The sequence below is a fragment of the Panthera uncia genome (genome assembly GCF_023721935.1).
Source record: "Panthera uncia isolate 11264 chromosome A3 unlocalized genomic scaffold, Puncia_PCG_1.0 HiC_scaffold_11, whole genome shotgun sequence".
Lineage (NCBI taxonomy): Eukaryota > Metazoa > Chordata > Mammalia > Carnivora > Felidae > Panthera > Panthera uncia.
Window position 1 is genome coordinate 29,957,488 of NW_026057578.1, and position 23,518 is coordinate 29,981,005.

The 23,518-nt window shown below is 54.6% G+C and overlaps 1 protein-coding gene across 1 annotated transcript in view; it reads right to left on the reverse strand.

The window, feature by feature from the left end:
* Positions 1 to 3,341: 3,341 nt before the first annotated feature.
* Positions 3,342 to 23,518, reverse strand: part of ADRA1D (adrenoceptor alpha 1D) — a 20,694-nt gene continuing 517 nt past the window's right edge. Inside the window, exons 2-3 of the mRNA XM_049651080.1 lie at positions 22,474 to 23,511; positions 3,342 to 4,899 (exon numbers count right to left, since the gene is read on the reverse strand). Coding sequence (XP_049507037.1) covers positions 4,295 to 4,899; positions 22,474 to 23,511 — 1,643 coding nt within the window. The 3' untranslated portion in view covers positions 3,342 to 4,294. The remainder of the gene's footprint in view (positions 4,900 to 22,473; positions 23,512 to 23,518) is intronic.

Here is a 23,518-nt window from a genome sequence, read left to right on the forward strand (position 1 = left end):
CAAGAGAAGAGTGGGGCCAATCTGGCCCCTCTGAGGACCCTTTCTTTGTTTTCTGGCAGGACAGAAAGAGGCAGACACAACGGTATGGTGAAGTCATGTGAATGATGAACCCCTGGAGGGAATGCCCATAAATGTCATGGGGGAGGTCCCTGGAATTGCCTCCCATGCATCCCTCCCTCCAGATCCCAGCGCTGAGAGCTCAGGCTGTCATGGCCCCAGTTCTTGGATTTCTTCTGGATTCCAAATGCATCCTGCATTTCCTGCTTAGTTCCTCCCCAGACCAGAGCAATTTGAGAATGTAGGCTGGGGTCCTGTCCAGCATGCCTTTTGTTTCCCTGCTCTTGCCAGGGAGTGGGTGGGGAAGGGAAGAGAGCCAGCCCCAAACTGCAGGAGAGTCCAGAGCAGCCCCTCTGCCCAAAGACCCTGCTTCCAACACCACCTGAGTCCACAGGGCTCCCCAGAGAGCTCTTCTGAGCAGAGGCTGCGGGAGCAGTTTAGCCTTTACCAGCATCTGGTTTTGTGCTTCGCTAGAGCCACAAGAAGAAGAAGAAAAAAAGGAAATTCTTTCCAAGTAGACGGTGAACATGTAAGTCCCTGGGGGTGTAACAGGATGGAAATAGAAACAGGGTCAGGAGGGCACTGAAGAGTCGGGGCTTTGACAGGTCACGAAGGGAGGGCGACCAAGGTCCCAAACCTTTTGCCAGGACCTGTCAGCGCCTGGAGCAGGAGGCACTAAAGGCTTGGGGTGGGGCTCCAGGTGGAGGGGTGGCGGGTCGGAAGGCACATAGAGTGGGTGTTCCTGCAGAAGTCCAGGCACAGCTGGCTGTCTGGCTGGGGGAGGACACAGGCTCCAGCCTTGTGAGGATGGGCGGAACCAGTAGGGGTGAGACAGTGGTGTTGAGTATTAGGTGGGCAATGGGGCAGTGTCCCAGGGAAGGGTCAGTTGGCCAGCTCCATCAATCCAGGATTTAACGAACACTTACACCCAGCCCTGAGCAGTTCTGGGAACGGCCTTCTCCCCATGCACAAGTACGGATTCTAGCAGTGGGTCTGAAGCCAGGATGACCTTGGTGCAAGCTACCAGGGAGGCTGAGGGATACGTGGGGGTTCGTTTGGGTTAGGGGATCTGGAAAGATCTTGGGAAGAAGGTGGGCAGGCTCAGGGCTGCCAGGAGCTTGTGGCCTCAGCACCAGTGGCCTTGTCATGCCCACATGGAGCTGAGGAGATGACCTTGCAGGAGGCGAGTGGCCTGGTATTTGTGGTGTTTGGGATCCACCCAGGCGGGTGGAGGGTGAACACACATCTGGAGCTATAGACAAACTTGGGAGCCATTTATATACAAGTGGTCACTGAGATCATTTGGAATGGATGAGATCGTGCGGAGAGTTGAGAAGAGGAAGAAGAAAACCCTGGGGGACATATAATGGCAGAGAGAGGCGCCTGCGCAGGAGGCAGAGAGAGAGAGAGAGAGAGAGTGTGTGTGTGGCCAGCGAACCAGAAGAGATCCCAGGGGCGTGGCTTGGGTGCGGAGAAGAACATTTCAGCCACCAGCGTGGACTGTGGCAGACAGAGGGAGGAGGTCGGGGAAATGAGACGTCCCAGGTGACTTGCAAAAGCGGCTCTGGGGGATGCTGGGGACAGAGGTCCCTGAAAGAGTGTGGGAAGCAAGGCAAGATGGGTGGCAAGAGCCCAGCTCAAATGGGGAGGGCGGGCAGACTGGACTGGGGCCCGGAGTGGGAAGCAGGAATGAGACTTTCTAAGGATGGTGGGGGCAAAGGGCTTAGGCAAATGCCAGTGTCTTTGGAGGCTCGTTCTGCCCTGTCCCATCTCACAGGGCCATCCATTTCCCACTCACAAACTCCCTGAAGGCCTCATCCCATTTCTTGAAGATTGTGTAAAGGAACTCTTATTCCCATTCTAATCAGTGCTGAGAGTCTTCCCATTCTCCCAGCCACCTTGACCTTTCCTGGGGGCCTCCCGGAGACGACGGCCTCATTTCTCTATGTACCGAAGAGACAGTATCTCTAATCAGATGTGTCTACTCTGACCCTTTGGCATGTCCTGACACCAAGGTCAGCAACTCAGTGTGTTAGCTGTGGCACAGCCTCTCTGCAGGCTTTGCAGCTCTCCCTGATCTCCTGAAGGCTTGGTATGGGGGTATAGGAAGAAACAGCTGTGTGCAGAGGGCCTCGGTGCCCAGGAGATGGGAGCTGAGACTTGAACATCAGACATGTTTTGCTGATTAGTCATTGTGCCTGGAGAAAGTACTGGGCAAGCTGCCAGCCCCACCTGCCTTCATGCCTAACGGGTTAACCACGACAGGACAGGGAGGACCCCCCAAAATTCCCCTTATGAAGGCTCCCTCCCCAGCGTGCTCCCTTGTCCCCGCTGTTGGCCTCCTGTGGGCTTACCTGCCCTGGCATGTGGGAGCCCATGTTTACCTGCTCAGAGACCCTCCCCTGCCACTGAACCCCTGCCCGGGAGCCCAATGTTCAATTTGTTGACAATGGGGTCTGTCCCTTTGTTGACCCCTGATTTGAGGAATGGCCCCCACCTCGGTGAGAAAAGAGCAAGGACTGTCCCCCAGTGTCCCCAGCTTTAGGGTGGCCAATGTGCCATAAAGTGGGCCCCCTCTGGGGTCTGCAGCATGTTCCCAGCACCCCCCACCTTAAACTGCCCTTCCTGGGCCTTCGGGGGATGCCAGGCCTGAGGGTCTAGACCCTGCTGTAGACCCACAGTATGAAATGTCTGCTCCTGGGCACCAATAATGGCAGTCTTTTTACCTTATAAAATTGGGGTGAGAGGTCTAAAATTGTGGTGACCTTTCAAGCACCTTTCAGACTACTTACTTCCTCAGTACAGGATGGAAACTTCTGGCTCAAACTACTGGTCCACATGGGGCCCAGCAACTGGCTCTTCCAGTTTTAGAAAATCCCCACTCCAGACACCCTGGGGTATCACCTAACCAGCTCTCCACGGGACCACAGTCACTACCCCCACTCTGGTTGTATGTATGTGATTGATATTATCCAGCCGAAGACTAGATTACCTGCAGTCTCTTGAGAATGTGACAAGTGCTGGACATTTCACTCAAAGCTAACAAGTATGGTTCCTAGGTAGGTGTTCTTTCACTCATCATGTACACTTGTCTACATGGGCTTGTATATTTTTTCATGTAATGTTTCACCCATTTAACTGATCACCTTCCTCACTGAGGCCCTCAGAGCATCACAGATACATCTGGGGAGACTGACAAAGCGAAAATTTATGCTTATGATTACTGTTTGATTCCCAAGACTAATCATGTGAATTTTAAAAGCCACCAAACTCCTGAGTCCTTTGGTCAAGCTAAAATTCCCAGAGGATAGCAGCCATCAGTTGAAGAGGCCTTAAGGTGCAATTAGAAAGTGAATGCAGACCCAATCTATCCTGTTGTGGGGCTTTAGAACTTGAAAGATTTTAGAAAAAAAAAAAAAAAAAAAAAAAAAAAGTAATTCTTTATGGGTTACAAGCTAAAGAGGGACAGTTTGCACAGTTTGGACAAAATAGAAGTACTCTTACCAATAAATATGTCTCAAAATGACAAACAAAGCTCTTCCCGTTTGATGGCTCCAGATCCCAGCAAGAAGTGACGGGCACAGGCACTATGTACAGAGTGTAAACAGTAAGGCCCTTGGACATAATGAGGGGCAGGGCCGGGTGATGGGGTATGCACGATAGAGCCTCTGTAGGGGGGAGTGGGTCCATGGGTCAATACAACAGGCTTGTAGGATGGTCACCCAATCTGCCACCAAAGCTTGTTGGTGGTGTTGGCAGGTCCACTGGGTTCCTCCAGTCGGCAGTAAGGAGAAGTTCTGTCCATTGAGAAGCCTTGGCCCCATGGACTTTTTCCCCAGGGGAGGCGTTGGAGAGAGCCAAGCAGGGCCTCTGTGCCCCTTCCTCCCCAGGAGAGGCAGGCCTGCCTGGCCATACTTGAGGCTGTCTACCCAGGGTTCAGAGCAGGGATGGGACAGTGTTTCTCAAACAGGGATTGGGAGCCAGTGGCCCCACGGAGCCCGAAGCCCCTTCCTCTTCAAGAAGGAGCTCCGGGCACCTGTGTCAGGAGGGGGACAAAACTTGTCAACTTTCAAAGGTCTTACCCCGGCCCCAGTTCCTCAGGGAGGCCAGAGAGCAGCCGCCCTGATCAGTGTCCGGGTCCCTGATGCCGCACCGGCCTCTTGAACAAAGCCAGCCTCCCTGCCTGCCCTCCCCTCACCGCGCTCCCCGGCCTAGCTCAGGGCCTAGCTCGGGGTGCTTAAATATCAGTCTCCCGGAGGTTGCTGTAATCGGCCAATTCGTAGGCCTGGCAGGTGGCGCCTTCGGCCACTTCGTGGGGGACTCCTAGGGACACCGCCTCCACCTCCGCGCGCAGGGTGCTGGCGGCCTCTGCGCGCTGCGCACTCCCGGCGCGGATCTTGTGCGACAGGCTGGAGACCTTGGCGCGCAGCTGGGTGGTGGGTCTCCGGAACGGCCCGAGCAGCCTCCACTCGCGGAAGGCGCAGGGCGACTTGCGACGACCGGCGACAGGAGGAGCCTGCATCTCGGGCGTGCCCGGGGAGCCGGGGGCGGAGGGTGCGGTGAGGGCCAGCGGGGCTCCAGGAGGCGCGGCGCCCGGGCCGGGAGCGCAGTCGGGGTGCGGGCCGCCGGTCGAGGCCCGCCAGTGGTGGCCGTAGACGCGCCAGAGGGGACGGCGGCGCCGGCGACGCCGGCACTGGCAGCGCAGCAGGCGGAGGAAGGCGCGCTTGAACTCGCGGCTGGAGCAGGGGTAGATGAGCGGGTTCACGCAGCTGTTGAAGTAGCCGAGCCAGAAGATCACCTTGAAGACGCCCTCCGAGGGCTTCAGCTGCGGGAACAGGGAGCCTGCGGGGAGGGAGGGGGCAGAGACCCACGCCTGTTAGATGCCCTCAGGCGCAAGGTCATCCACCAGGGGCTCTCAACGTATCTCCCCCAAGGGGTCCCTGAGAGAATTCGAAGGGTCCACGAACTTGGAGGAGGAAAAATCGTCTTCCATTTTATTCACTTCTACCTGATATGGAGCATTTCCCTCCATGATGAGTGTAGCCAATAAACCCGAATAGAATGAGACCCAACCATAGGAAATCACGGCTCTTGTCGCTCAAAACTGGTGCTGGCTTGGCAGTTTCACCTGATTCCACCTAATTGGAATTCCACCTAATTGAGCCAGCTCAAAACTGGTGCTGGCTTGGCAGATTCACCTGATTCCCCGCAGATATTTTCCTATCACATTCAGTTGCTGCAGATGCTTTGCAATGTTGTGTATGCTATTTGGAAACGACAGTCATCAGAACCCACCACTAGATAACACTGCTATTTAATGCCTTAACCCAGAAGCACGTCACTTACTAGATCGCAGATTTCATTCACAAATATTTTGATGTTTTCAGTGAAATCGGTTTTATTTGCAATCCTCTGTATTTTGGCTTATGCATTTGAAAGCATAACTCTTAAGAAGGGCTCCACAAGCTTGCCAGCTGCCCAGGTAGTCTCTAGCACAGAAAGGGTAAGAACTTTTGAATTAAATGTTGACCAAGGCTTGCCCCACATCAGGCACTGCGCTGAGCTCACAACAAACATGGCCAGGTTCTCTCAGTAGCTATGTGCATAAAATATCAAGGGAATGAAGATGGGGGTGATGGCAGTGTTCAGCATGTGGGGTGGGGGTGGGGCTGCCAGGGTTCTCACAGGATGGACTGGAGTCTGGCAGGACAAGGAGCAGGTGTTAGGAGTGGAGGGGACAGGTGGGTAAGAGGATTACAACTTTGGGGCCTGGGAGTGTCCTATGGGATACAACGAGGAAATGTCATTTGGGACAGATGGTGAAGAGCCTTAAATGCTGGAAATTTCAGGGGCACCTGGGTGGCTGAGTCGGTTAAACATCCGGCTTTGGCTCAGGTCGTGATCTTGAGGTTCACGAGTTCCATCCCCGCGCTGGGCTCTGTGCTGACAGCTCGGAGCCTGGAGCCTGCTTCAGATTCTGTGTCTCCCTCTGTTTCTCTGCCTCTCCCCCGCTAGTGCTCTGTCTCTCTCAAAAATAATAAACATAAAAAATTTTTTTTAAAAAATGCTGGGAATCTCTGTATTTATTTGTGAGTAGTTGGGAGTCATGGATATTTTCAAGCAGGCAAGTGACAGAGCCTAGAATTAAGGCTCAATAAACACAATGCCCATGGCTGTTGGAATGCAGGTCAGGGGGGCTGTCTCAGTGGAAGTGGTCAGGCAAGCCTCTGGGGATGGCTTTGCGGGAGCAGAGCGCCAGGCAGGAGGGAGTAGGTGCACTAGGATCTGAGCTGTGTCAGAAAGACCCTCCTCACAAACTTCTCCCCTGGCATCCCCACCACGGACCTGAAAGAGTCACGTCTTCAAAAGGCACCTGACAAAATGCAAGGGCACGACCCAGAAGGCAAAAGCCACCGTCTCATGCTCACATCCTCAGCAGCAGCAGGGGAAGGGGGAAGGTGGCGAGAGCATGGCATCCCAGGCAAAAGCTGTGGGTGGGTGCCCGTGAGGCTGAGCAGGCCAGGAGCAGGGTCCTTGACAAATCAGGGGACCCGCTCTCTCTTCTCTTTGCCCCCAAAGAAAAACGAGCAGGGTCCCCTCCAGAGGGGGCAGAGGCACCGTGCCCCCTTCTTTGACCTGGGAGCCCTTGCACATCACCCACCTCCCGCCATAGGGAGAATTCCTGGTACCAAGAGACATGGTGATGGTGGCAGAAGAGGAAGGTCACACAGCAACACGAGGGACAGGTCTCTCATACTGTGGTCACGCAGCCCTGAGCAAGTTATTTGGCCATCCAAGTCTCACGTTTTCTGTGAAATACAAGAATATTTCTCGGGGCGCCTGGGGAGTTCAGTCGGTTCAGCGTCCGACTTCAGCTCAGGTCTCGAGATCCGTGAGTTCAGGCCCCGCATCCGGCTCTGTGCCCACAGCTCGGAGCCTGGAGCCTGCTTTGGATTCTGTGTCTCCCTCTCTCTACCCCGCCCCCGTTCGTGCTCTGTCACTGTCTCAAAAAGAAATAAACATTAAAAAAAATCAAAATAAGTAAATAAAAAGAATATTTCCTAGGAAGGGATTTGTGAAGATTAATACATCTCAGATGCAGGACTTAGCAGGCTCTTAATAAAAACACTGGTGTGTCTTTATTTCCCCTCTCCCTATTCTGTGGCTTTTGAGAGAGGACAACTCAGCCCCGGGAAGGGACGCAGCTCCCAGCTCTGGAGAGGAGCCAGGAACAGAAGCTGAGACCTGGTGGGTTCGGGGGAGGCTGGGCAATCAGTCAGCATATGTTGAGAAGATAGTTTCCCCCGGGAGAGGAGTTGGACAGTTGTCCTCGGAATGTGGGGGCCACCAGGGTTGACCTCAGGCTCCAGGAAGGTGGCTCTCTGAATAGCATCCCTCAATGGCTGCAAAGTAAGACACAGTGCTGAAAATAACTCTGACTCAGGCCACAATTCTTTTATATTTAGCGCAGGATGACAAATCAGTGGACTATGCTTTCAGCTGCGAGCCTGAAGCCGGCCAAACAGCATGGTTATCAGCGTGGTGTTTACTCAGATCGGTGGGTGATATGGAGTATTGTACTATGCCCCGGGCTGTGTTATAAACACTATTCTAATTTATGCTCAAGCAACCTGTGCAGAAGCTTGCTACAGGCTGAGAATTCCTTACACACAAAGAACCGGGAACCACGCAGCCTTTCTGCCCCAAGATTTTCCTACTGTGTCCTGCTGAGGTTCTGTCTTCCTTTGGGCTCTCCCAGAAGCCAACCCTGAGGCAAGGATTCAAGTGCAAGGTGCGAACTGCGGGCAACTGGGGGGGCACAATCCCACTGGGAGCTCTGGGAGACCGTGAAGTTCAGGGACCTCAGAGCCATCCCACCAGCGGGGTGAGGGAGGTGGGGTATCTATACACCCATTCCCATCAGTCACTGGTTGGGCTACTCCCAAGGGTGTTAATTTCCCACACCTCCTGCCTGCTGTGTGAGTGGATGATGAGGATTTTGGTGGGTGGAGAAAGCCCCTGGGCAAAGATGCCGGCAGGCCTGGGGTGGAAGTCAGCCCATGCACCCCTCGAGGTCCAGGGGGTGGGGTGGGGTGGGTGGGTCACTAACAGCATCTGGCACAATCGTTTCATGTGCTCTCTGCCCACTGTGCGCAGACATCTTGCCCGGAAGATACAGACGTCCGTGCCTGGGCTCCAGCTTCCACAGGCAACAGCACCTCTGTTCCCCTCACAAGTGGCAGTTCTGAGCCTCACACCCAGCGCTTCCCAGAGTGCTGCCGTCTGCCCTCCATGCCTCCCCGCACCCAGTCTCACTCTTCCTGCTGTCCTGCCCGCCCCCCACCGGCTCCAACCTCTAGCAAAGATCTCTGGGGTCGGAGGGGCCTGTGGGCACTTCCCGGCCCTTTGTGTGCATGGATGAAATGGGGAATTGCCCCGAGATCCCTGAGGATGGGCCTTTGGCTGACGGGCACTGTCCCTGCAATGCCGGCCTGCTGTGGGGACATTGGTGGACAAGCCCTTTCTGGGCCACCCCCAGCTTGCTGGTCCCTAGCCACTTGGACTTTCGGGCTTGTGGCTACTTCAGGCCAACCTTGCCTGTCTTGCCTTCTCGTCCCTCTCCAGGGGCCCACCGCACGCCTCTGCCAGCCCCATAGCCCAGCTACAGGAAAGCCTCAATGAGCACAGGGGGCTCTGAGACCAGGCCGCTGTGTCTCGGTACCCGGCAGCCCCCTTCTCCGTCCCCGAGCTGGCTCCCTCTCCCACTCCCTGCACTGTCCCCAACCTTCCCCGCAGGCCGAGGGCCCAGGTGTGCTAGCTCAACTTGGCAGCTGTCATTAGAAACAGAGGCCCTCGTGGGACACCCTCCCTCAGTTCCCACCCCTCTCTCCCGGCGCCCAGCGTCACACCCTGGCTCTCCTTTCCCCTGTGGCTCCCGCTTCTCTTCAGCAGTCTTCACTTCCGTCTTCTCGTGCATCGGCTAAACGGCCACGCTCGCTTCTTGCCGCCCTCTGGCCTCTGCTCATCCTGGAGTGCCCTTCCTCTTTCCTCCACCTGTTAGTGCCAGCTCCAGAGGTGCCTCCACCTGGAAGCCCTCCTTGCGCTGCCCCTCCCAACCTGGCGGTTAGGTGTACTCTCCCCATAGCACATCTTCTCACTTCTAAGGGCCAAGCTGCAGGCTACTGTCGGTTTCCTATCTTACCCTTATTATTTTTTTCCCCCAATGCTTATTTATTTTTGAGAGAGACAGAAAGAGAGAGAGACAGACAGAGCACGGATGGGGGAGGGACAGAGAGCGAGGGAGACACAGATCCAAAGCAGGCTCCAGGCTCCGAGCTGTCAGCACAGAGCTGGACGCGGGGCTCGAACTCACCAACTGTGAGCTCATGACCTGAGCCGAAGTCGGACGCCTAATGGACTGAGCCACCCAGGCGGCCCTGTCTATCTTATCTTTAAACTGGAAAGCTCTCCACGTGTGCTTGGCACATCGTAGGTGCTCCACACATTCCAAGCCCTCTCTCTGTCACACCCTGCATCCCATCCGTCACCAACAACTATTGGTCCTGGAATCCCCCCACTTGGTGCCACCCTCAAATGACTATCCTCATCTACCCAAAGTGCCTTTTCATAGTTTTTTTTTTTTTTAAGTTTTATTTATTTACTTTTGAGAGAGATAGAGATAGCGTGAGCCGGGGAGGGGCAGAGAGGGAGGGAGGGAGAGAATCCCACGCAGGTTTCACGCTATCGGCGCTGAGGCTGATGTGGGGCTCAAACTCACGAAACCATGAGATCATGACCTGAGCTGAAACCAAGAGTCAGAGGCTCAATGGACTGAACCACCCAGGCGCTCCTCAAAGTGCCCCTCTAAGTGAGCCCCTTGCTCCAGCCCCAGAAGCCCCGCACCTTGTCCTGCACACAGCAGCTGGGGAGGTCCTTTTAAAAAATAAGCCTGAGCACTTCTTCACTTAAAACCCGGTTTCCACTGCTCAGTGCAGCTCCTCGTCCTCTCTTTCTTCTCTGTACTTTGACCTTCTGCCAGCCTCTTGGGTTTCTCCTATCATCCCTGCTTAGCCAAGACTCCTATCCACTCACACCTCAGATGCCCCTTCTCAGTCTTCCCGTGTCCGCATCCTTCTGGATTTGGGTTGTACTTATCCATCCAGACCCTAACTCTGGAGCGAATCACCGGCTCCCTGAATACATTAGGGTCCCCGCCCTCAGCTCCGTCCGGGGCGTCCAGTGACCTCGCCGCTCACCCTCAGCCCGCTCTCCCGAAGTCCTGCACCAGCCCCCTGAGCCTTTACTTCCCCATCTTTGCCTCCTCTGGGCAGCTGATCTCGCTTCCTGTTTCACAGAGAAAACAGAAGCTAAAGAAGCCAGGCACTTGCTCAAGCCTTCCTCACCTCTCCTCCTCCTTGGTAATAAAGGGGTCTCTCCTCCTGCCCGAGGTCAGCATCCCTGCTGATGGTGCTCTCCATCCATCAGTCCCCTGCAAGCATGCCCCTGTCACAGCTGCCCCCTCTCTGCTGGTTCTCAGGCTATGACGTCATTCTCTCTATTCGTTCTGTCCACACCTGCCGACGCCTCTTCCGCACCTGCTCCTCACTGCTTTGCTGCAACAGCCCCACTCCTCCCAGATCCCAACCTGCAGACGCCGCTCTCATCCATCCCTGACTCCTCTCATCACAGCCGTGGCTCCCAGGGCGCCACGCTCTTGGACTTTCTACTCGGTGTCAATTTCCTTTGCTGCTTTTTCCGCACGTCTCCGCTGCAAAATGTAGGGAGCGTCCTTCTCAGAAGAGTCTTTGTAATCTCTTCCCTTTGTGTTCTCCGGGCAATTTCATCCCCGCTTACTTATTTATTTAAATATTCATTTATTTTGAGATAGAGTGCAAGCAGGAGAGGGGCAGAGAGGGAGAGGGAGACACAGAATATGAGGCAGGCCTTAGGCTCCGAGTGGTCAGCACAGAGCCGGACGCGGGGTTCGAACTCACGAACTGTGAGATCATGACCTGAGGCTGAAGTCCGACACTTAACTGACTGAGCCACCCAGGCACCCCCCAGCTTGTGGTTTTAAACACCGGCTTTAGGTTGATCATGCCCGCAGCTCTATTTCCAGCTCAGATGGCTCTCCCAGATTCCAGACTCAGATCCACCTGCCTCCCAGATGTCTCCACTTGGGTGTCTACTGGCATTTCACACTTATTCTGACCTCATGAAGCTTACATTTCATTGGGCAAGGCTGGCAATGCATAGGATAAACAAGGAAAATGCAACCATATCAGGTAATAAAATATGCTAAGGAGAAAACGTACTGCAAGGAAGGAAGATGGGAGGTGTGTGTTCATGAGTCTGTGGGTGGCTGGGGGTGGTGGTATAAATTTTGGATAAGGTGGCCAGGAAAGGCCTGCTGAGAATGTGACATTTGAGTAAAGAGCTGAATGAGGCATGCGGACACCTGGGGAAAAAGTATTGCAGGGAGAGGGAACAGCGAGTGCAAAGGCCCTGAGGTGGCCCTGGCATGTTTGAAGAACAATGACAAGGCTGATGGCTATAGAATGGAGTGACTGAAGGCAGAGAGGAAGGGCCTGAGGTCAGAACTCAATAGTACCCTACTCCAGGGGCCCTCCTACCCTGTACAAGACACTATCATCTCCCGCCTTGAGGAACTCAGTAGCCTCCCCACTGTCTCTTGCTTGCACCCTTATACCCTGCAATCTATCCTCAACCCAGCAGCTAGAGTGATTATTTTTTTGTTTTTTAAAAATGTTTATTCATTTTGAGAGAGAGAGAGCACATGTATGTGAGGGGGAGGGGCAGAGAGAGAGAGAGAGAGAGAGAGACAGAGAATCCCAAGCAGGCTCCGTGCTGTCAGCACAGAGCCCAATATGGGGCTCGAACTCACGAACGGCGAGATCATGACCTGAGCCGAAACCAAGAGTCAGATGCCTTACCGACTGAGCCACCCAGGCGACCGTAGAGTGACTCTTTAAACATATAAATGGATCATATCACTCCTTGGCCTCCCAGACTCTCTAAAAGCTGCCCTTCCCCCTCTCTGTTAAGACCCCATGACCTACACAGCTCAACATGTGGCCCCCAACCTCTCTGCTGTCCCCTCTTCCTACTTGCCCCCCAACTGTTCCAGCCACACTGCCCTCCATGTTGCTTCTTGAACATGCCGGACACGCTCCCACCCTGGGCCTTTGCACTTGCTTTGCCTTAGAATCTTCTTCCCCCAGATACCCACAGGGCTCATGCCCTAACTTTCGTGGTGACATTTCCCTGTCTTCCCACGGAAAATTGCATGGTCTTCCCGCCTGCGACCCCCCACCCCCCTCAGCTGGCACCGTTGCTGCCCCCTGGCACTTCCTGCCGTCTCCCGTGCTATTTTTCATTTTGTCCATCATCTCTCTCTGCAGCAAAGTCCACAGGGCAGGACTCGTGCCTGTTTTGCTTGGCACGGCACTCCCGTGGCCCCAGAGATCTCCTGAGCACCCCGAACACACAGTAGGTGCTGAACGCTTGCTGAGTTTGCTGAAGGAGTCCCTCTTCTCTACCTTATGTGTCCACCTGGCCATCACGCCCGGGACATTCGAGTTTCTCTCTAGAGGGGGTCCCCCTCCCTTCACCTCGCTCCTGAAGCCTTTGCTTAGTCTGGCATCTCATTTTGTTTGCATGGCTGGGACTGCCCCTGGGGTCCTCTGGCCTCTCCACTCTGCACATAGCTGCTGGAGGCCTTTTCTAAAACGGGTTTCTCTCCTTATCCCTCTGAAAAGCGTGAGTGGCTTCCGGTGGCTCTGAGGACCAAGCCCAGGCTTTCTGGTGTTGCATTCAAGGCTTTTTAGGGCATGGTGCTGTCTACAGCTTGCTTCCCTCCAAATCTGCCCCCAAGCCGAAGGCTGAAGCTGCAGGCAGGACTTCCCACAGGGGCTGGCCTCCTTCTGCCTTTCTGCTTGGCCCCAACTGTTTCCTCCCACCCCGTCCTCTGGCCTCAGGTCAGATGTTCTCCCCACCAAGCCTGGGTGCCCTTTCATGCAAGCCTGCATTTTAGTAAAATTTGTTACTGCTCTGTCTACCCTTCTAGGCTCCCGGTTTCTCGAAGGCAGGAATGAGATTGATGGCTGTTTCCATCCTGGCCGCGAACACAGGTGCCTGACCCAGAGCAGGGGCTGAGGGGTTCTACTTAGGCGCCTGTGAGGAGAGGCAGTAAGAACGCAGGTGGGAGATGACCGCAGACCACAAACAACTCCTGCTTGCTTCTCTCTTCTCCTTGACCTTGCTCTCACGTGAGCGTCCATCAGGCTTGCTCCCACCTGCCCTTCCCCATTCCCTATACTGGGGCGCCTCTGTCAGGAGCCTAACCTAATGTCCAGGGAGGGCTGGACGTCCACCAGTCATAAAAGGCAGGGCCTCTCCTTTGCCGGCAGGTAAGTTTATCCTATGGTATGTTGGCTGGGCCAGCCTGGCCCACACATGGTTGGGGACACTGACACAGCCTGTGAGGTTTGTGTTTGGGGCCTTGATGACCACAAGCCAGTCCCCTCTCCTAAGGACCGGCGACGTCCAGGTGTAGGAGATGCTACTGAGGAGCCGGCTAGGCCTGCAGCTGGACCGATCTGGCCAAGCCTCACTGAGGAGTGGCTGCTCTGAAGCCATGGGGCGGACTGTGTGATTAACAGCACTCTTCTGGCATCACCAGAAGGAAACTTGTTCTTGGCAGAATGTCAGAATTCACAGCCAGCCTTGCTCATAACTTGCAGCCGACCATGAAATATCAGGCTGCACCCCAGCCTGCCCCCTCTTCCACCCCCTCCATCACGAGTCACTTTTCCATCCCCAGGCAGCCATTGTCTCTGGCCAGAGAGATAGAGCGGGGTTAAAAATACCACATTCAGGGGTGCCTGGGTGGCTCAGTCAGTAAAGCCTCTGACTCTTGATTTCAGCTCAGGTCGCGATCTCGTGGGTTCGTGAGTTTGAGCCCTGCATTGGGCTCTGCATTGATGGTGTGGAGCCTGCTTGGGATTCTCTGTCTCCCTCTCTCTCTGCCCCTCCCCTGCTCTCTCTCTCTCTCTGAAATAAATAAATAAACATTAAAAAAAAATACCACCACATTCATTTAGATATTCAGGCATCTTCTTGCCAGCAGGGCTAGGAGAGAAGGAATTCCCAGCCCTAGACTTGCTTTCTCTCTGCCACTTCTCTCAATGTCTCACTCAGTGGCTTTCAATAGCTCCTTTGTCAAGAGAGGCTGGGACCTCTGCCACCAGCAGACCTCTTTGCTATACTCTAAAGGGTCAGACAAGCCTAATAAAGCACACTTGAGCTGAGACCTGAAGACCTTGTGAGGCAGTGAGCCATGCATCCATCTGACGAAAGAATTCCAGACAGTGGAAAGGGAATGTGCAAAGGCCCTGAGGCAGCAGGGCACCTGAGACGCTGGAGGCCAACACAGAAGTTAGGATCACTGGAACAGAGAAGGGGAAGGGGAGAGTGGTATGAGATAAGGCCATTTTGAAGTGGGCACAATCATGGAAGGCTGTTGGGAAGAAGAGACCTGGATAGGGGCCCGTTCTCAGATGAATTGTGAGAACACAGAGGGGTGATTTGAGGGCACTGTGGGGCCAGCTGTGCCAAGCCAATTCTCTTGGATAACTTGCCTTGCCAGTTTTCCATGGTGAGAGGTAACTGGTAGGTCCCCTGGCTTGAGACGGACCAGGAATAGATCAGAAGTCCTGTGCCCCCCATGCTTGCCTCAGGATCCATGAACTCTGTGGGGCTGGCAGGGAACTACTTGTCTGGCCTTGGACACCCTTCTGTAGCAGCAGGGATGTAGGCAGAGGAGCAGTTCCTAGGTACACCCTGTCAGTGGTCTTCCTTCCTTCCTTCTCCCCTCCCCCTATCTTCCTTCCTTTCCTTCCTTCCTTGCTTCTTTCCTTCCTTCCTTCCTTCCTTCTCCCCTCCTCCTTCCTTCCTTTCCTTCCTTCCTTGCTTCTTTCCTTCCTTCCTTCACTCCCTCCCTCCTTCTTTCCTTCTTCCCTCCCTCCCTCCCTCTCTCTTCCTCTGTCTCCTCTCTCTCTTCCTCTCTCTCTCTCATTCATAAATTCATTCATTCATTCATTCATTCATTCTTAGTACTTCCTAGCTCTATCTGCTGAATCAGGGACTAACTCAATATCACTGAACAGCTGAGAGCTCAGAATGTGGTCTTTAAATGATCATTTACTACTAAAAGAAACTAAGGCTCTTCAGAGAAATGGTGGCTCCCAGGTTCTGGGGGGAAAAAAGTACAAGCTGAGCCTGAAACATCTTATCAGGCATCTGAGCCTCTGACCAATCTTAACGGCGCCAAATAGAATTCTTGGCCAAAGCCCTGAACCGGAATCTGATCAAGCCAGTTTATAGGAAGTGCAGGGAACAGAGGGACACATTAAATGGCACCATGCGGATGCAAACTCCAGACTGTGGGCAACTCTTTAGGACAAATGATCTGGTTTCCTCACCAAATAAATTGCAAGGAAAAGGTGGGGAGAGGAGAATCTTACAATTTAAGAGACCTAGCAGGCAAATCAACCATCTGCAACATGTACCCTATTTGGATCCTGATTCAAACAAACCACAAATTTATGAGGCAACTGGCGACATCTGGACACTAAGTAGACAGTATTTGATATTAAACAATCATTTTTTTTTGCATTATAATGGATTGTGGCTATTTTTCAAAAAGTTCTTGCATTCTAGAAATACATATTGAAGAATTTACAGATGAACTGATATGATGTCTGGATGTTCTTTCAAAAGAATCCTCAGTGGTGGGGCAGTGGGTGGGGTTTGGGATGAACCAAGACTGGCCTTGGGTTGACGATGTTGAAGCTGGGTCATGGGAATCAAGGAGTGGAATGGTGGGTGCCGGGGGCTGGTGGAGGGGGAAGGGAGTTGTCAATCAACAGGTATAACGTTCACTTAAGATGAATAAATTCTGGACATCTACTGTGCAACACTGTGTCTACAGTTAGCAATATTGTATCATACACTTCAAAATGCGTTAACAGGGTAGGTCTCATGTTAAGTGTTCTTCTCCTAATAAAACAAAACAAACAAAAAAGAGTGCTGTGCTTTGCCACTCAGACTCTTGTCCTGGAAGGATGTGAAGAGAGGGAGGATGTGGGTTCTACCCCTCCCTCCCTCTGTGCACATTAACTGAGCACCTACTATGTGCCAGGTTCCGCAAAGGCACGGAGAGGGGATGGCTTGCCAGCCCTTTCTTCAGGCTTTTGGGTCAGGGAACAGTGATGCCACTACTTAGGACCTGCAGCAAAGCATCCCCCACCGCTCCCCCCTGTGACCGTAGGTCCCTGCACGACCTCGGGGAACTTGGGGAGATGAGTCCTTCCACACTCTCAGATGCACATGCACATGCTACCCTCCGTAGCTGGCTGCCAATGTGTGCTTTCCAGTCTGGACACCAATTCCTCAGCATGGCTCAAGCCTCTCTTCTGCCTCCTCCTGTCTTCTCTCTAATTAAGCCACAAGATGATGACAGTCAAGTTAGAAAGCACATGCGTTGCAAGAATATAGCTTGATGACTATGTGATGTGCACACCCCAATGTAATCACTGCCCAGACCAAGATCTAGAACATTCTCAGTCCTTCAGAAGGCTTTTTTATTAATTTTTTTTTATTTTTTAAAATTTACATCCAAATTAGTTAGCATATAGTGAGTTTCTTTGCTCTCTCTTCCAGTCAATACCACCTACTACACATACCACTATTCTGATTTTTCTCATCAATGAGTGTTGCCTGGTTTTGAACTTCATACACATACAATCATCTAGTATGCATGCTTTTAACTTCAGATCTGGCTTATGTTGCCCAACACAGCGTCCGTGAAATTCATCCACCTTAACTGCAGGCAACACGGTTGTTATTTTTCCTCGCTGCATGGTAGTTCAGCCAATGAAAACACCACAATTTGTTTCCCTTTTCTCCTGTTGATGGCCTCCTGTCTCATCTTGTGACCCCTCTTCTTACAGGCTCTCCATTCCACGTCTCCCAAGCCACAGGGCACCCCACAAATATCTTCACGTTTCTGTATCTACACATGTATAGTTTCCTCTGCCCTCATGCTTTGCGATATGTGTAAGAATATTGGCCATTACAATGCACTGTGATCAAAACATGTGAGGAGTGTTAGGGGAGCATGAAGGAGTACCTAACTAAATATAGGGGTGGTCGGGGTGGGCAGTGATATCACAGGGCTGAGACTGACAGTGTGGGAGGGAGGCCCAGGTATGGCTCACAGATGGCTGGAGGTGGGGTTCTGGGACTGTGGCTGGACTGTCCTGGGACTTCTGGTATCTGAGCCTCCAGACAGCTTGTACGCCCTGTATTGGAAAGGGGACTGTGCGCTCTGAGCCTCTGAGGCTGCTTTGCGTGACTGAGCACATTCTGAGGCCAATTCAGAGGCCAGTGAGGCTTGGTGACCTGCCCAACCAAGTGCAGGATGGGGGTCTGCCTGTGGTTGCTAGGGTGGGGCTGTCATGAGTGAGTGAGTGAGTGTGTGTGTGTGTGTGTGTGTGTGTATAGGTCCCAGGGGGGAGTTTTTCTGCAGATGGGGGCTTGCCAGGGCAAGGTTCCCCCAGTTCCTTTGCTCCCCTCTTGCCCACAGGGATTTCTACCCCCAAACACTGGCCCATACCTCTGGGGGGGTGAGAGGACTCCTGCATTAAGTGCCCTGGGCCAGAGGCTTTAATCAGGTGTACTTCCGGCCGGCCCCAGCCTGCACCATGCCCCCTTTCTCTGGGCGTCCTCGGTGGAAGTCTTCAGGCAGCAGCTACAAACTTGCTGCCCCTCTCCAAACGTATTCCGTAAGTTTGGGTTCCTCTAGATGTCAGGAGGGGCCTTTACACAATGTCTTGTTATTTTCTAAGTTCCGCGCCAGCTTGCTGGGGTGAGGGGAGGGGGTACATATCTGAAAGGGCTTCCAAGAGCCCCTCCTCCACAGGCCCCAAGAACTGGTGACCGTATATTCTGTTGTTCAGCCTGGAACACCTTTGAGACTGAAAGGGGAGTATCACTAGTAATCATGCCCGTCCACAGGCATAAATAACCAGGACTGGTCCTAGGCAAACCAGGATGCAGGGGCACTCTGGTGGACGGGATGGCTCAGCTGGGCATCAGCAGGGAATGCCAGGCAGGTGGGCACCCTCCCATGAGGGTGAGCGACGCTTCTTGTGTCCATACACAGCTCCCCGGGTGCCCCAGAAGGAGCCAATGCCACCCTTCCTGGCCATGTGACTGGCATCTTGGGGTCAGACACGTGATAGAAAGAACATCAGGTTCTTTGAGCTGACCCTCTGCCTGCCTGTCACGTGCCCTGCTGCTGCTGCTGCTGCTTATGGGGAAAGGGGACAGTGGAGGTGTGGGAGATCCCTCTCCTGGCCCCTCAGGATTTCAGGTGCGGTGTCTGCGTCTCACTCAGTCTTTTCTAGCCAATGTCTTGGGCCCCCAGAGGCTCCGTGGTTCAGGACAACGGGTTTGTGTCTCTCTCAGCTGTCACGCTGGCCTGACCCACAGCATTTCAGGTTTATAGATGGCAGTCCCATGGCCCCAGGACCAGTGACCCTCTGGGACACTGGGATCCCTTCCTAAGGGTCTCAATGGTCTCTGGGATGTTGGGGTTGCTCACTGGCTGTGTCACCGCTGTGGCTGTGGCTCCTACTTCCACTCAGCTTTGTGTGCAGAGGATTGGGTGAGGGGCACCCTGGGTCTGTTTGACAACCCCTGGGTTGTGGCCCTACTAGGTGCCACAGTCTATAGCCCGAGCTGGCACACACTGTTCTTTCTCAATCCTTCCAACTCTGGTGCTGGTCACACCCGGCATGGAGACCGGGGCCTGGGAGGAGGGAGATGCCTGTCCTCCTGGTGCTCTCCTTCTCTGCTGCTTTCTGGTTCCTTCAAAGTGGGTGCTCCCCGAAGCACTGTCCCCAGCCCCTCTCTTCTCTTTGTCCCTCCATCCTCTTTCTGCGAGACTGTACCCCATGCTCGTGCTTTGGCAACCACCTCCATTCTTGGTCCCCTTTATCTAAGTTCCCAGCATCCCCCGCCCCTGCCATATATTGGTACTTTCATACCAAGATATACCATCCCCTTGGATCCCACATTCCCCCCAAAAGTTGTTGCTCAGAATTTTCCCTGTTCCTTCAAAGAAACCTCCTTCCTCCCAGGCCTGGGCCCAGTGCTGGGGGTGTCAGGACCTCCTGGCCCCTTCTCCTTTCTGCATAGCCCTCAGGCCACTCCCGCCCCGACTACAAGCTCTGCTCCCCCTTCTCTCTGGGGCCCTGCCCCACCCTCCAAGCCACACCACGGCGGATCAGAATATTCTGGTTCCCTGCTTGGCCTCTGTCCTGCGTACTCCTTAGTGCCAGATTCCACTCAATTTGGCTCCACCAGGGCTCTGGGCTCTTCCCTGGGGCTCAGGAGGCTGGGCACAGCACAGCCTGGCAGGAGGGAGGAGACAAGGACACGCTGGGGGTCCCACACCAAGCGTGAGGAGCAGCAGAGATGGAAGGATTGAAAAAGAGCCAAAGGCCATGGAAATGTAGGGATGACTTCCTGGAAAAGCAGCACACGTGCTCTAAATGTCAAAAAAAAAAAAAAAAACCCACAAAAACCAAAAAACAAACAAACCCAGTAGCCCTTTGTTGACTGTTAACAGTGAAAAACGTGAAAACTCTAACGTCCGGCAGAAGCCTCCATCAACACCCCACGGAACACCCTCGCACGGAATACGATACTGCTGCTAAAATGGACCGGCGTGGATAAATCTCACCAACATAATGAAAAGGCAAACTCAAGAATGATGTGCACGGCCTGATGCCATTTACATACATCCTAAAGTCACACTGTACGTTACTATGGATGGGGATGTCAGCGGTAAGAGTATAAACAGATGAATGGGGGTGACAGACTCCACATTCACTTCTTGGGAGGGAGGGAGAAAAGGAAGAAGGGACAGCAGGAGGGGACTTACTTGAGGCCGGGTTCTATTTCTTCGAAAAGAGAAAGAAAAGGATCTGAGGCAAATATGGCAAAATGTTAACATCTGTTCAATATGGGTGATTATGGGTACAGGGGCGCTTGGTATATTGTCTTCTCCTTATCTGTTCATCATTCTGTAACCCCAAATTATAAAAGAACATAATTCTGTACACAGCTTGATCATTCCCTACAGGGGGCCAGTGTGAAGCGAATGGCAGAGGGGAATGAGGGCACCCGGGACAGGGCACAGCTGGGCAGGGACATGGCGGGGGTTGTTTGGGGGGAGAAAGGAGCCTGGGTGGTGAGTCTGGTTGGGGGGGCAGAACGTTCTAAATCCTGGGCAGGTTTCTAAAGGGGGGGGGCACACTGGCTTTCTCCTGCCTGCCTGCCCAACCCTCCAAGTGTGTGGCTCAGTGTCCCTGCCTCCCTCTACCCCCACCGCAGCCTCTGGCTGGCTGATTTCCAAGTCAGTGATTTATTCAACGAGCAGCTGATATATTCAGCAAGCAGCTACTATAATAGCAATGGCTTACATGGCACTCACGACATGTGACGTTTGTATGCATACGTAATAACTCACTGAACTCCTGCCGTGGCCCTGCAAGTGGGCACTGCTACCATCATCACCGTCCTGAATTTGCAGATGCGGAAACAGAGGCACAGAGAGGTTCGGGGATTTGCCCGAAGTTACACAGTGAGTCAGGGGCAGAGCTGGGACTTGAACCCAGGCTATCTGGAGCCGGAGCCCGCGGGGCTTGCTGCTGTGCTACGTTGCTCCTTACATGCCAGGCACTGTGCTGGGCACTGTGGATTTGGTGACCACACAGCCTTGGACTTGAAGAGCTTCTGGCCAGTGCGGGGAGGTCAGGCACCAGCCAAGCAACACGCAGATGTGAGGGAACAGAAACTTGTCCCCTCAGGGAGAAAAATACAGAGAAGGACACGCTGAGACTGAGGTGTCTGGGAAGGCCTCTCTGAAGGGGGACATTGAAACGGAGACCTCAGGTTAGCCGGGGATGGGGGTGGGGGGAGGCAGGCTAGACAGAGGGAAGAGCAAATGCAAGGGCATGAGCTCGGTGTGGGCAAGGAACTGGAAGAGGGTCAGGGGAGCCAGAGCGCGCAGTGAGGAAGCGGTAGGGTGGCAAAGTCATGAGGCCATCACTCAAGGCCCTCCTTCCAGGAGGGGGACCCTGTGTCCGGGTCTGCCCCCGCTGTCCTGGTTTGTGCCTGTGATCCCAGCATAAATATCCATAATGTCTCATTTTGGTTTGGACAATAATAAATTTGAAGGTCACCCTCACAGGCCGTGGTGGAGAGTTTGGATTTTGTTTCCAGGGCAGTGTGGAAAGCATTGAGGGGTTTTAGTAGACAGCGACACGCTAATCTATAATGCATAAAGTTCACTCCGGCTGCTGCGTGGAGAGGGCCTGCAGGGGAGCAAGAGGGAAGCCCTTGTCCCCTTCCTGACTCAGCCGCCCAGTGTGGAGGGAGCGAGGCCTGGGAAAGGCAGCTCGGGAGGCCCCAAACTGAGCTTGCAGACATGGGCAAAATGACTCAGGGCAAATGCGTCCCCAGAGATGCTGCTCCCCTTCTGCTCCCTGTGCTGACCCAGCCCAAGGCCCTCTAGGAGGGGCCTTCAGGGGTAGAACTAAGCCCCTGAGAACAGCCGCCTACCTCCCAGGACGGCAGGGAGCCTGCCGAAAGAGATAAGAAAGTTCTCAGAAAAAGGACTCAGTAAATGTCAGAAACAACCATGAACGATATTAACTTCCCATTTGATAATTTGCCCCTATCCCTTTCCTTCTCATGGCACACAGGCACCCCCCCGCCCCCCAAGAGGAGATTTCGGAAGTGAAAGCCCAGGGCTTTCACAGACACGGAGGAGTGAGTGTGGGAAAAAGCAGGTGGCTTCCAGTACCTGCTAATGTACATGCATGTTGGCCTTGAATGAAAGTAGGCCCACCCACAGTGCACCCACCTCCGGGGGAGGGGCAGGGGGTCTGGCATTTACATCTGGGTGTGTGCTGGGAGGGCTGGTATGTAGAGGAACATGTACACCGCTGACCACATGCTATGGGCATGTGCCCTCACAGGTTCCACCGACCTTTTATAGTTAGGGGGTTGGGCTCGGAACGGCAATTCAGAGGGAGGACAGAAGTCAGAAGCCTGGAAAATGAATCCTGCAGGCACGAAAGGCCTCTCGTTTGTCGCCCACAAAGTGCACCCGCCTAAGAGTCCAGGAGGGTTACTGAGTCAACCTTCCATGCTCAGGTGGAGAGGCACCCTCCACCCGGGAAGGCCATCCAAGTCTGGGTGCAGAGAAGGCACGGCCACAGGCTAAGGCGTAAGGGAAGGGGCTGGAGAGGGGTCACTCACCAAGCGGCAAGACGAAGAAGAAGGGGAACCAGCAGAGCACGAAAACGCCCACGACGATGGCCAGCGTCTTGGCTGCCTTCTTCTCGCGGGAGAACTTGAGCAGGCGAACGGACAGAGAGCTGCGGAAGGTGTGGCCCTTGGCGCTGCGCGTCCCGTGGGCCCCGTCGGCGCCGGCGCCCGCACCGGTGCTGGCGCCGCGGCAGTGGATGCGCAGCACCACCTCGGAGGCCTTGCCGCGCTCTCGTTTGACGCCCGCCTCGAGGCTCCGCGTGGTGCTTCGAGCTACCACATACACGCGGCAGTACATGACCACGATGACGGCCATGGGCAGGTAGAAGGAGCACACCGAGGAGAAGACGGCGTAGCCTGCCTCCTCGGTGATGCCGCAGAAGCGCTCGTCAGGGGGCACCGGCTCCTTCCAGCCCAGCAGCGGCCCCACGGACACCACGAGGGCCACGGCCCACAGCAGTGCCAGGATGGCGGCCGCCTTGCGCTCGGTCATGATCGCGGGGTACTTGAGCGAGTGGCGCACGCCCACGTACCGGTCCACCGAGATGGTGCAGAGGCTGAGGATAGAGGCCGTGCAGCACAGCACGTCCACAGCGGCCCACACGTCGCAGAAGGCCCGGCCGAAGGCCCAGAAGCCCAGAACCTCCATGGTGGCCGAAAAGGGCAGCACCGTGGCGCTCAGCAGCAGGTCGGCCACGGCCAGGTTCACAATAAAATAGTTGGTGACCGTCTGAAGGTGGCGGTTGCAGGCCACGGAGAGGATGACCAGCAGGTTGCCCGCCACGGCCGTGAGGATGAAGGCGGCCAGGAAGACGCCCACGCCCACTCCCTGCGCGCTCACCACCAGCCCCCCGACGGCCGCGGTGCCGTTCACCTCGCCGCCCGCGCCCGCGCCCCCTGGCTCCCCAGCGGAGCTCCGGTTGTCCTCGCCGCTGCCCGCGCCCACCACGCCGCCGCCGCCGCCGCCGGCGGCTCCCGGCACGCCGCCCACTGCCGGGCCCTCCGGGGCGGCGGGGGCGGCGGGGCCGCCTCGTAT